The sequence below is a fragment of the Ranitomeya imitator genome, chromosome 1 (genome assembly GCF_032444005.1).
Source record: "Ranitomeya imitator isolate aRanImi1 chromosome 1, aRanImi1.pri, whole genome shotgun sequence".
NCBI lineage: Eukaryota > Metazoa > Chordata > Amphibia > Anura > Dendrobatidae > Ranitomeya > Ranitomeya imitator.
The window spans coordinates 326,716,949-326,731,325 of NC_091282.1; the positions used below are offsets into that span (position 1 = coordinate 326,716,949).

The 14,377-nt window shown below is 41.9% G+C and overlaps 1 protein-coding gene across 3 annotated transcripts in view; it reads right to left on the minus strand.

Moving 5' to 3' along the window:
• Positions 1–256: 256 nt before the first annotated feature.
• ASPHD2 (aspartate beta-hydroxylase domain containing 2) overlaps positions 257–14,377 on the minus strand; it is a 161,755-nt gene continuing 147,634 nt past the window's right edge. For all 3 annotated transcript variants that reach the window (XM_069759068.1, XM_069759076.1, XM_069759084.1), the window contains exons 3-4: positions 4,196–4,309; positions 257–1,623 (exon numbers count right to left, since the gene is read on the minus strand). In XM_069759068.1, coding sequence (XP_069615169.1) covers positions 1,514–1,623; positions 4,196–4,309 — 224 coding nt within the window. In that variant the 3' untranslated portion in view covers positions 257–1,513. The remainder of the gene's footprint in view (positions 1,624–4,195; positions 4,310–14,377) is intronic.

Below are 14,377 nucleotides of genomic sequence, written 5' to 3' on the forward strand. Positions count from 1 at the left end.
TAGCTCTTCAGCCTTATTTGCATATTAATTCAAACGCTGATTTCTCAGTAATAGAGAAAGGGACTGGCCATGTAAATGGATTGCTGGACTAGTCTTTGAAAGAGCTAAATGTACATATAATTAGTGAGGGGTGGGAAATCCTGTTGATGTTTAGACACAGACTATATCTATATAAACACACACACATATATATAAAGCAACTGACATTTTAAATGTATACTTAATGTTATCTCAGAAGAAAACACCAAATGAAATCATCTTTTATCTTAGACACTTTTTTCTTTTATTACGGAACAAAAGGGAGTCTGTTGCACTGCGGAAGTACAAGACAGAAGAAAAAAAAAATCTACATTAAAGACAAATTGGCTGCATTACAACCACCATAAACAGAGATCCTAAAATTTGGAGCTGGAACACTAGACAGACAAACTGGAAAGGTTCCTTTCATCAAACAAGGAAAAAACAAAAACAAAATGCTTTGGTCGGATAAAGACACAAGTTCTCTGAAATTCCTTAAAAATAATCTTGACCCAGCCCTTCCACTGCCCACAATGACATAAGTGAGCTCATATATATATTTATATATATATATATGTAGAGATATATCTAAAGACCTTAATAATTATTTATATTTGTCAATTGAAAAAAAATCTCTAGAAATGTGGACCATAGTAGAAAGTCCTCAAATGTAATTTATCTATGACTTAAGCGTTATCAACCGCATTCGGGAAATCTCCGAATGCCGTACTGAAGCTCACTTAAAAAAGACATTATTCATTTTTTGCTCGTCATGGCTGAGAGAGGCGACTCTCGTATGATTGATGAAGGTGTAATCACCCGGATACATCTGGGGGGATCTAGAAGGTAACTCTACGTGGTTGATAGATTTTGACATGAACCTTACAGAGTGTTGTCATGTTCATGCCAGGAGCGCCTCATTGTGTCACGTCCTTAGCTTTGGATTTCAGAGTCGTATACATATATACAGTAGCGACATGTAACATACTATAGTAGTGCTGCATTCTAGTAGAGAATGGAGAATATGGGATTAGCTGCAACGTGAGATAATACAGTCCTCGGAACAGAACTGAGCATTGTAGTCCTTCCAGCCATTCCCTGAATACTTCCTATTAGCGCCTTATGATTTTTGCCCAGCCTTGGTCGCAATGTTAATAAGCTCATAAGTAGAAAGTTGGTTTGTGCTGTGTAATAAATATGGAGCCAGGAGTCCTTAGCTTCCATATTAAGTGCTCTCCTCCGCGGAGTAGAGTTCGGTGCTCTTTCGTGCCAGAGTTGCAAGTTGGTTGATGCATATGCTTGATCACAGAATTTCTACAATGTAAACCTATGGAAAAGCCAATGATTAAATAGGTAACATATGATGTACTTAATATACACAGATTTTTTTTTTCTTTTTTTTAGAGACAAGCTTTTTTTTTTTTTCTTTAATTTTTCTTTGAGACAAGATCCCATGAGCATAGATGTTTTGTTGCAAAAGTTGAGTTTTCTTGAATCAGCGTCCGGGAGCAAATATGGAATCCAGGGCTTGGCGTTCAGCGGCTGCTACGTTGGGGTGCCACAAATCAACCATGAAAATGACTCTCGGTCCTTCCTCAGCTGATCCTAATGTAATAACAATGAAAGAAGGCGTTTAATATCAATGAGGAAGAATTGCTGACCTAAAATATTATTGTTGGGAATGGATCTTAAAGGGGTTGGTCCAGGCTTGGGGTTCAAGGCTGCAGGCACTGCAAATGACTGCAGACTTCTAAGGCCACATTCACATGCTCAGAATTGGGTCAGTATATTACATCAGTGTTTGTAAGACAAAATCACTAGTGGGTGAAAAATGCAGAAGTGGTGCCAGCACCTTTTCCTCTGAATGTGCCATCCCAGATTTTGGCTTACAAATACTGACGTAAAATACTGACCAAATACTGAACGCGTGAATCTGGCCTTGAATCCTAATAGCAGGCACTGTGGGTGCCGTCAATACAAATGAATTGAGTGAGGCCAGAAGTATTCAAAACATATATTTACAGTCACATGAACGCCCAATCCTAGAGCTGGTGAATCCTGAGAGCACCCACTGTGTGCGCTGTGAGGATTCGCAAGTCTGCAGTCACAAAGAGTGACTTTAGGCTTGAACCCAAAGCATGGAGAACCCCAGTAAGAGGATCATCCAGCAGCACAAACAAAATGTTCCATGGTGAACAAAATTTCCTGCAGTAATATACCATACATTATTGCATAAAGGAATGTGCACAGTAACCTACACACAGTGTCAGTTTGGCGCCGTTATACTGATTAAAATGACACCTTGGTTGATGAAATTTGCCTTGTGGTTGTTTCTTAATCTTTATTTTCAGTTTTGAGTTAATGATCTGCTTGTGCTCCGGGGCGGCCTGTGGGGGGGGGGGTCTTCATGTGGTGCTCTGATTACATATTCATAATGCAGACTGCTGACGGGTCACTGGTCCCTCACTGACCTGCCCCCTAGTTTGCCTAATAAATATCTGTACATACTGTAGAAAAAAACAACCCCTTCTGCAGGCAGGTGCAACACGTACGTGGCACTTGTGCTGCAGCATAATCGCATGTTTAGTGTCCTAGTAATCTGTTCTTCATGTCTCGGAGATCGCCGAAAGCTGCTACAGCACAGGCACAGGCAGCGCCATCTTGGAGGAGGACAATTTTTTTCTTCTCCTGCAAGATGGCACCTATGGCGCAATAGCCGCTATCGGATCTCTGTACACACCGATAGCGGCTATTGCGCAAGGCAGGCGCCATTTTCAAAATGATTCTTTTTTTTGTCCTTGATCAATAACATGAAGAACAGTGGACAATAAACATGCGATTATGCAGAAGGTTTTTTTTTTCTTCAGCGTGTATAGGTATTCAATATGTAAACTAGGGGACAGGTCACTGAGGGATTAGTGACCAGTCAGAAGTCTACATTATGACTATGTAAGCAGAGCACCCCATGAAACCCGCCCCATAGACCGCCCCAGGGCACGTACATGTCATTAACTGAAAACTACACATAAAGATTAAAAAACAACCACAAGACAGATTTCATCAACCAAGGTATCATTTTAATCAGTATAACGGTGTTGAACTGACACTGTCTGTAGGTTACTGTGCCATCTTGCTGGAGAAGAAAAACAACTTTCCTCCTCCAAGATGGCGCCGCCTGCGCCTGTGCAGTAGCAGCTTTCAGCGATCTCCAAGACATGAAGAATAGTGATTACTAGGACGCTAAATATGTGATTATGCTGCTGTGCAAGTGCCACGGCCAGCAGAGCTTCCCTCTGAATTTCTGCATGGTCCATGTCAGAGAAGAGGACACGGGCACTTTTTGAAATGAACCAGACAGCAAGTCCCCAGCACAGTCAAGGAGAGAAGAAGAAAGCTCCCTCAGGCACCAAGTCCAATCTTGAAGAGAAACAAGACAGCACCATGTGCCCTTTTTTTTAAAAGACATTTTATTTCTTACATAGATCTTGAAACAGAATCCGCTTTAAAATTCTTATAAAAGATCTCTGAACATAGTCCTAAAAGGTTCCCTATTGCTGGATTAGCCTTGCGGGATTTCCTGCACAGTGGAACTCGGCCATCAGCTGTGCGGTGAATTACATCACAAACCAAATAAAGTGAATAGCCTCATCTACTGCTCCCTGCACAGCCATCATTGAAGGTGCCACCGTATGGGGGAAAAAGGAGACAAAGCACTATATTGGCACTGTGGCACCTTCATTCCCAGAGGATAGAGCTGCACCCATCATAAAGCAATAGCATATCATAGCAATATAAAAATCACTTTAACTTTCAATATTGGCAAAACGCTTGCATGTTTCTTCATGCCCCAAAATTGTCCCTACACAAAGCAGCCTTTCTAGACATTCTAAAAATATGCCCTCATAGGTATTTACGAGATGATAGCTTAAGGACTTTAGTCAGGTTTTGGGCTTTAAACGTTTTAAAGGACGTCCTATCATCTTCAGTGCACAGGTTGAATTGTTTGATCAAACAAGAGTTGAGATTAGACCCTTCTCTGATCTCGACACTTCAGTTCCTCCCATGTGTACAATGGACAACGACCTCACAATCTATATGAAAATGATTTTCATGATGTGACAACTAAATTTACAAAAACAAATAAAGCCTTCTTCAACAAAGTAGAAAAGGAACCTACCTTCATGAAATGCAGTATGCAAGAATGAGTCATCAAAGAGAAGACAATGTCCTTCAGCCCAACACTGAGGTTCTCCTCCTACCACAAGCTCACAGTTAGCGGGGATTCGTAGACCTTGAAATGAAACATGCGGTGTTATTATACAGTAGCCTTTTGAGACAGGTCAACTTTATGTTTCATACTGTAGTAGAAAAAATCATAGTAACATAGTAACATAGTTAGTAAGGCCGAAAAAAGACATTTGTCCATCCAGTTCAGCCTATATTCCATCATAATAAATACCCAGATCTACGTCCTTCTACAGAACCTAATAATTGTATGATACAATATTGTTCTGCTCCAGGAAGACATCCAGGCCTCTCTTGAACCCCTCGACTGAGTTCGCCATCACCACCTCCTCAGGCAAGCAATTCCAGATTCTCACTGCCCTAACAGTAAAGAATCCTCTTCTATGTTGGTGGAAAAACCTTCTCTCCTCCAGACGCAAAGAATGCCCCCTTGTGCCCGTCACCTTCCTTGGTATAAACAGATCCTCAGCGAGATATTTGTATTGTCCCCTTATATACTTATACATGGTTATTAGATCGCCCCTCAGTCGTCTTTTTTCTAGACTAAATAATCCTAATTTCGCTAATCTATCTGGGTATTGTAGTTCTCCCATCCCCTTTATTAATTTTGTTGCCCTCCTTTGTACTCTCTCTAGTTCCATTATATCCTTCCTGAGCACCGGTGCCCAAAACTGGACACAGTACTCCATGTGCGGTCTAACTAGGGATTTGTACAGAGGCAGTATAATGCTCTCATCATGTGTATCCAGACCTCTTTTAATGCACCCCATGATCCTGTTTGCCTTGGCAGCTGCTGCCTGGCACTGGCTGCTCCAGGTAAGTTTATCATTAACTAGGATCCCCAAGTCCTTCTCCCTGTCAGATTTACCCAGTGGTTTCCCGTTCAGTGTGTAATGGTGATATTGATTCCCTCTTCCCATGTGTATAACCTTACATTTATCATTGTTAAACCTCATCTGCCACCTTTCAGCCCAAGTTTCCAACTTATCCAGATCCATCTGTAGCAGAATACTATCTTCTCTTGTATTAACATAGTTTTGTATCATCTGCAAATATCGATATTTTACTGTGTAAACCTTCTACCAGATCATTAATGAATATGTTGAAGAGAACAGGTCCCAATACTGACCCCTGCGGTACCCCACTGGTCACAGCGACCCAGTTAGAGACTATACCATTTATAACCACCCTCTGCTTTCTATCACTAAGCCAGTTACTAACCCATTTACACACATTTTCCCCCAGACCAAGCATTCTCATTTTGTGTACCAACCTCTTGTGCGGCACGGTATCAAACGCTTTGGAAAAATCGAGATATACCACGTCCAATGACTCACCGTGGTCCAGTCTATAGCTTACCTCTTCATAAAAACTGATTAGATTGGTTTGACAGGAGCGATTTCTCATAAACCCATGCTGATATGGAGTTAAACAGTTATTCTCATTGAGATAATCCAGAATAACATCCCTCAGAAACCCTTCAAATATGTTACCAACAATAGAGGTTAGACTTACTGGCCTATAATTTCCAGGTTCACTTTTAGAGCCCTTTTTGAATATTGGCACCACATTTGCTATGCGCCAGTCCTGCGGAACAGACCCTGTCGCTATAGAGTCACTAAAAATAAGAAATAATGGTTTATCTATTACATTACTTAGTTCTCTTAGTACTCGTGGGTGTATGCCATCCGGACCCGGAGATTTATCTATTTTAATCTTATTTAGCCGGTTTCGCACCTCTTCTTGGGTTAGATTGGTGACCCTTAATATAGGGTTTTCATTGTTTCTTGGGATTTCACCTAGCATTTCATTTTCCACCGTGAATACCGTGGAGAAGAAGGTGTTTAATATGTTAGCTTTTTCCTCGTCATCTACAACCATTCTTTCCTCACTATTTTTTAAGGGGCCTACATTTTCAGTTTTTATTCTTTTACTATTGATATAGTTGAAGAACAGTTTGGGATTAGTTTTACTCTCCTTAGCAATGTGCTTCTCTGTTTCCTTTTTGGCAGCTTTAATTAGTTTTTTAGATAAAGTATTTTTCTCCCTATAGTTTTTTAGAGCTTCAATGGTGCCATCCTGCTTTAGTAGTGCAAATGCTTTCTTTTTACTGTTAATTGCCTGTCTTACTTCTTTGTTTAGCCACATTGGGTTTTTCCTATTTCTAGTCCTTTTATTCCCACAAGGTATAAACCGCTTACACTGTCTATTTAGGATGTTCTTAAACATTTCCCATTTATTATCTGTATTCTCATTTCTGAGGATATTGTCCCAGTCTACCAGATTAAGGGCATCTATAAGCTGTTCAAACTTTGCCTTCCTAAAGTTCAATGTTTTTGTGACTCCCTGACAAGTCCCCCTAGTGAAAGACAGGTGAAACTGCACAATATTGTGGTCGCTATTTCCTAAATGCCCAACCACCTGCAGATTTGTTATTCTGTCAGGTCTATTAGATAGTATTAGGTCATTTAAGTACAAGTTATCTCCAGCATTCACATACTGAATATATGTGTGGTCTTCATTAAATGTAGTCTGTCACTCCCAAAACTCAAAATAAATAACTTATACAGTCACACATGAAACTTTGTCCCATAAACATCATATACATGGTACAAGTTTTAATTATTTTTGTTAAATGTAGAACAGATTTATTCCATATATAAATAAGGGGCTTTGGTGCACCCTCACAGCAAGGCCAAGTGCTTGGTGCATGGTTCCTCTTGCTCAATTACCATCTTCCGCCCCTCCTCTTATGATGATTGACAGCGTTCCAAGTAGAGCTGCCTGTATTGGAACAAAAAACCGAAAGGAAAGAACTGGAATATAAGTTGGCATGCATGCAGCTTGTAAGCACATGTTCACACTGTCCACTAAACAGACAAAACCCAAGATAAAAACATAATGAGCAAACAACCTGCAATAAATAAATAAACAGCAATAGTGTATGACAATATAGGCTGCTTATTTTCGATCAAAATTATGTCAACTATGTAAAAGCCATCCCACTACATCACGGTGACCCTATTTGTGACAGTCCTAACCTCTAATATTAAAAACTTACCATTTGTCAAGTGACCTGCATGTGGATAAGAGCTGAGAAGGACAGAGAACCGGCTAGAGGACACGTAACCAAGGGGAACCACATGAATGTAATATCCAGCTCAAATAAAAAATTGGCCACACCTATATTTGCACTGGTGGGAAACAAACAAAAGACCTAAAGAGATGAACTGGAATATATGTTGGTGTGCATGCAGCGTGTAAGCGAATGTTCACCCTGGCCACAAAACAGACAAAACCCAATATAAAAACATATTTTTTGTCCGTTTAGTGTCCAGTGTGAACATGCACTTACACGCTGCACGCACACCAACTTATATCCCAGCTCCTCTCTTTAGGTTTTTTGTTTTAGTTTTTTTTGCACCCAATGCAAATATAGGTGTGGTCTGCCTATTCTTGAGCTGGATATTACATTCATGTGGTTCCCCATGGCTGCATGTTCACTAGCCGAGTCTCAGTTCTTCTCGGCCCTCGGCTCTCGACATGCACGTCACTCGACAAATGGTAAGGTTTTAATATTAGAAGATAGGACCTTCCTGAACAGCGTCACCATGACGTAGTGGGATGGCTTTACATTTTTTTCAAAATAAATTATGCTAACTAGGCACCCTACATTATTTTTATGCACCATTGCTATTTAGTTACTGCAGGCTATTTGTCTATTATGATTTCATCTTGGGTTTTGTCTGTATTGGAATCCTTAATCATGCACACACTGATACTGCAGGGGCTGAGAGCACACACAGTGTTAGATACAGTGTCAGAGTATGTGGGCGCCATCTGATCGCCCTGTCTTCTCTGCAATGGTCGCTCACTGCCCACAAGATTGCATAGTGGAAGGTGGCTGATGCTGACATGAGAGGGAGATGAGCGAGATCACACACTGGACACGGAGTTCTTAGCTCCTGCAGTGTCGGTGTGTACAGGGCTGAGGATTCAACATAGGCAGATCTCTTTGGAGCTCTGTCAATCATCATATTGGCAGGAGGGAAGGAAAGTTGTAATTGAGGGGGTGGAATGGTGCACCAAAGCCCTACTTATTTACAAATGTAATAAAAAAAGGGGTTACATAAAACAAAACTATTAAAATATGTCCCCTATATGAATGTACAAATGGTTTAAATTTCAGTACTGTGGTGACAGACTCTTGGTTACATTTTTACTTGGTGGCACAGGATTCTTGGTGCGTAATCACAGTGGTTGACACCATAGACTTGATGGTTGGAGAACTTACTTTTGGATAAGATTTCTTCCCGACTGGAAGTTGTGCCTGAAGTGGCTGTTGGCTCTCGCTCACCCTGCAATGTGGCATACAGCTCATTATCCAGTGGTTGCTCAGAAATGGAGCCCATACTGATCCAACCACGCTAACCTTTCTTTTACATTTTCTCAAACCATATCACTCCCATTATCCCATCAGCTTCTCTTCAGTCACACCACTCGGGCTGTGGAGCACATGCAATTTTTGGTCTCTGTATTTATCTTTAAATTGCAAGCTCACTGCAGCTATCTAATGGGATCTGCACACCACAACCACATAGGCTATCCATCATTTACACGCCTGACATTTGCTTGCAGCCCACAGCGCACACATTGTCAGTTACCAAGTGGATTCTCTAAAAAAAAAAATCAAGGAGAGCGCTACATGGAGCATCATCATTACTTAGAACTGCCTATCCCACCACTTTTAATTCACCCCTTTTGTGGGTGCAGTTTGCAGTGTGGAGGGCAGAACAGCCCACGCACGCTCCGGTTGCTGATCGTGTGCAGTGTTCACATGACAAACAACATCACAAGAGCGCAGCACTCACACCAGAAAAGTGGTGCCAGTCTGGGGGCAAGTATGTGTTTTTTTTTTTATTTATTCAGGACACTTTGGACATTAATAAGGGGGATGTCCAGCAGTGGTAAACCCTTTAAATGTGTTGAACTTGTGCCACTAACGACATATCACTTATCTACAGGATTGGTGAAAATGTCCGACTGCTGTCAGTCTGTCATGGCGGGCAGACCCCCATCCAGACATTTATCTATCTAGTCAAGGGTTTAATACGAAATAATAATCTTCTTCGGAATGTCATTAGTCATGTTTATGCATTACAGAATTTGAATGACTGCAAATTACATACTCCACTAAAACTTGGCTAAAAATACTCCTCAGAAATGATAAGAGGTGTATTTTTACCCTAAGAGGAATATTTATACCGTTCGGTAAAAAAAAAATGTAGCGCAACATCTGGTTACTACATTCCAAGGCCAATAACAGGTCACTGAGGCTCCTCATTCAGTCTAAAGGTACCGTCACACTAGACGATATCGCTAGCGATCCGTGACGTTGCAGCGTCCTCGCTAGCGATATCGTCCAGTGTGACAGGCAGCAGCGATCAGGCCCCTGCTGTGGTGTCGCTGGTCGGGGAAAAAAGTCCAGAACTTTATTTCGTCGCTGGACTCCCCGCAGACATCGCTGAATCGGCGTGTGTGACACCGATTCAGCGATGTCTTCACTGGTAACCAGGGTAAACATCGGGTAACTAAGCGCAGGGCCGCGCTTAGTAACCCGATGTTTACCCTGGTTACCATCCTAAAAGTAAAAAAACAAACGCTACATACTTACCTACCGCTGTCTGTCCTCGGCGCTCTGCTTCTCTGCTCTGGCTGTGAGCACAGCGGCCGGAAAGCAGAGCGGTGACGTCACCGCTCTGCTTTCTGGCTGCCCGGCGCTCACAGCCAGACCAGAGAAGCAGAGCGCCGAGGACAGACAGCGGTAGGTAAGTATGTAGCGTTTGTTTTTTTACTTTTAGGATGGTAACCAGGGTAAACATCGGGTTACTAAGCGCAGCCCTGCGCTTAGTTACCCGATGTTTACCCTGGTTACCGGCATCGTTGGTCGCTGGAGAGCGGTCTGTGTGACAGCTCTCCAGCGACCAAACAGCGACGCTGCAGCGATCCGGATCGTTGTCGGTATCGCTGCAGCGTCGCTAAGTGTGACGGTACCTTAAGGCTAAGTGGCCACGTTACAGAAATGCTGCGGAAATGTCCGCAGCATTTCCACAACTTGGCGTGGGTAAAACGCATGCAGAATTCGCATGCGTTTTCCCGCAAAACACAAGTGTTTTTAGCTAGCAGAATGCCTATGCAGCATCAATAGTAAAAGATCGAATGTTGAAAATAATATTCAAAATATGGATATTCTCACCTTCCAACGGCCCCCGATCACCTTAGCCGTGCTCCTGGTATGTTTCGTTCCCAGGGATGCTTTGCGGGAAGGATGTTATGACGTCACGGTCATGTGACCGCGACATCATCTCAGGTGATTTGCGCAATGCATCTCTGGGAACGGAAGCCGCCGCATGCACCGCTGAGAGGCGGGAGGACTCCGGGGGCCATCAGAAGGTAAGTATATCCATATTTTTTATTTTAATTCTTTTTTTTTACAGAAATATGGTTCCCAAGGGCCTGGAGGAGAGTCTCCTCTCCTGCAGACCCTGGGTACCATTCGCACATGAAGCGCTCACTTTATGCATGGTGGGCTTAGCCACATGCGTAAAGTGAGCGTTTCAATGCAATCCTATGGAGGTGGAATCGCCGCGATTCCGCAGAAATAATGAACATGCTGTGGATTTTACCGCTATGCGATTCCGCAGCGGGAAAATGCGCAGCAAGGGCACAGCAACTGCGGAATCCCATAGGATTGCATGGGAATGCGTCTTTTAGCATTTCCGCTGTGGCAAAAAACGCAGCAGAAACGCATAAAAAACGCAACATGGGCACACAGCCTAAGGCTGGTTTCACATTTGTGGTTGTGTCCGCAGCGTTTCTGATGCATAAATCCGCAGGCATCTTGATTTTCTTGTAGACGCAGGTGCATGTGTTTGCATGCGTTCACCCGTGTTTGCTTACGCATGCGTATTTTCGCGGTGCGGCTGATGCACCATGTTAGAATTTTTTGGCGTCAAATTTCCACCGCCATACACATGCGGACCCTTGCGGAAGGCGCACTCCACTCAAAACAACGAATTACGCTCTATGGGAACGCATAGGAACGCCAGGACATACGTTCGCACAAGGGTCTATAAACAGAAATCCCATGAGCCACACCCATTGTGTAAAGGAAATTCTCCTTGAAAAATGTTTTCATAACAAACGTATGTGCATAAACAACGTGATTGCATGCAAAAACGCGTGCAAACGTGTTTTTTTCATCCATCATGCGTAAGTTGATAAAGATAAAAAACACGTTATCATGCGTTTGCATGCGTTTTGCCATGCGGTTGCGTACAAAACGCTGCGGACTCAACCGAAAATGTGAATCTAGCCTTACTGCCCATTTTTCAGGCTCTGACTTTCTAGATCTGAACCCATTCACTGGGGCCTAGTTTTGGCAGAGTTACATGGGCTCCCCCGACACTACATGTGGCTTCAGCCACACACTGATATTTCTTACCTGCAGCTCTTTTACAATAGCTCTGGCTGGCTTCTACTATGATGTAGCTATCTAGTGGTAAAAGCTAATATTACAGTATAAACTCTATTGCCTGGATTTTATGTTACTAGTAACCAGGAAAAAAAAAACAAAAAGCAAAACCAGCGAATATGGTCAGACAGGCACAGTCAAAATAGTGGAGGATGGTAGGGCTTGCCCTTAACAATACATGTATGTGCTTCAGAGATGAGATGAAACACGGTCACGTGAAAGATTGGAGATTATTATAAACTTTATATCCAGGCTTACATGTGAAGACAATCCCTATAATGCGAATAAAACATTAGATACTTTAAAGGATATCCATTAAAATCCAGAAACAGAAATTTAAAAAACACACACATTGTCACAGGAAAAAGTTATATAGAAGAATTCACGGGGAAACAATGGCAAATTGGAAATAATTCCAGTAAAAAATTCCCTACATGGCCCTAGAAGTGGCCCTGCCCGAGAGCGGAGGTTGGCACTAGGCAGCGCAAGAGATGGCGCTCCCATTCATCATGGTCTGGCCCTAGTAACCCCTGTGGTGCCCTAAAGAATTTATATCAAACAATTTACAATTTCCTGTAGCGAATGACAACAATGCAACAATACAATAGAATGATACAAAATGATGTACAACAATAGCCCCTTGCAAGACATATATACAGCTATGGGACAAATGCATAAGTAATCGTAGTGGTTATCATGATCCTGACTACACTGGACACAAGATATACGGTATATGGACACCAAATGCAAGGGACCAGCATGTAACCAAAAGGGGAATAAAAGAAAACATTCCCAATAAACCCCTTAGTGACAGAGCCAATTTGGTACTTAATGACCGAGCCAATTTTTACAATTCTGACCACTGTCACTTTATGAGGTTATAACTCGAACGCTTCAACGGATCCTGCTGATTCTGAGATTGTTTTTTCGTGACATATTGTACTTCATGTTAGTGGTAACATTTCTTCGATATTACTTGCGATTATTTATGAAAAAAACGGAAATATGGCGAAAATTTTTTAAATTTTGCAATTTTCAAACTTTGTATTTTTATGCCCTTAAATCAGAGAGATATGTCATGAAAAATAGTTAATAAATAACATTTCCCACATGTCTACTTTACATCAGCACAATTTTGGAAACAAAATTTTTTTTTGTTAGGGAGTTATAAGGGTTAAAAGTTGACCAGCAATTTCTCATTTTTACAACACCATTTTTTTTAGGGACCACATCACATTTGAAGTCATTTTGAGGGGTCTATATGATAGAAAATAACGAAGTGTGGCACCATTCTAAAAACTACACCCCTCAAGGTTCTCAAAACCACATTCAAGAAGTTTATTAACCCTTTACGTGCTTCACAGGAACTGAAACAATGTGGAAGGAAAAAATGAACATTTAACTTTTTTTGCAAACATCTTAATTCAGAACCATTTTTTTTATTTTCACATGTGTAAAAACAGAAAGGTAACCATAAATTTTGTTATGCAATTTCTCCTGAATACGCCAATACCCCATATGTGGGGGTAAACCACTGTTTGGGCGCACCGCAGAACTTGGAAGTGAAGGAGCGCCGTTTGACTTTTTCAATGCAGAATTGGCTGGAATTGAGATTGGACGCCATGTTGCGTTTGGAGAGCCCCTGATGTACCTAAACAGTGGAAACCCCCCACAAGTGACACCATTTTGGAAACTAGACCCCTTAAGGAACTTATCTAGATGTGTGGTGAGCACTTTGAACCCCCATGTGCTTCACAGAGTTTTATAACGTAGAGCCGTGAAAAAAAAAAATCGCATTTTTTCTACAAAAATGATCTTTTTGCACCCAAATTTTTATTTTCACAAGGGTAACAGGAGAAATTAGACCACAAAAGTTGTTGTGCGATTTCTCCTGAGTACGTTGATACCCAATATGTGGGGGTAAACCACTGTTTGGGCGCACCGCAGAGCTTGGAAGAGAAGGAGTGCTGTTTTACTTTTTCAATGTAGAATTGTCTGGAATTGAGATCGGACGCCATGTCGCGTTTGGAGAGCCCCTGATGTGCCTAAACAGTGGAAACCCCCCACAAGTGACCCCATTTTGGAAAATAGACCCCCCCATGGAACTTATCTAGATGTGTGGTGAGAACTTTGAATGCCCAAGTGCTTCACAGAAGTTTAGAATGCAGAGTCGTGAAAATAAATTTTTTTTTTTCCACAAAAAATATTTTTTAGCCCCCAAGTTTTTATTTTCACAAGGGTAACAAGAGAAATTGGACCCCAAAAGTTGTTGTCCAATTTGTCCTGAGTATGCTGGTACCCCATATGTGGGGGTAAACCACTGTTTGGGCGCATGGCAGAGCTCGGAAGGAAGGAGCGCCGTTTTGGAATGCAGACTTTGATAGAATGGTCTGTGGGCGTTATGTTGCGTTTGCAGAGCCCCTGATGTACCTAACCAGTAGAAACCCTCCACAAGTGACCCCATTTTGGAAACTAGACCCCCCAAGGAACTTATCTAGATGTGTGGTGAGAACTTTGAATGCCCAAGTGCTTCACAGAAGTTTAGAATGCAGAGTCGTGAAAATAAAAAATATTTTTTTT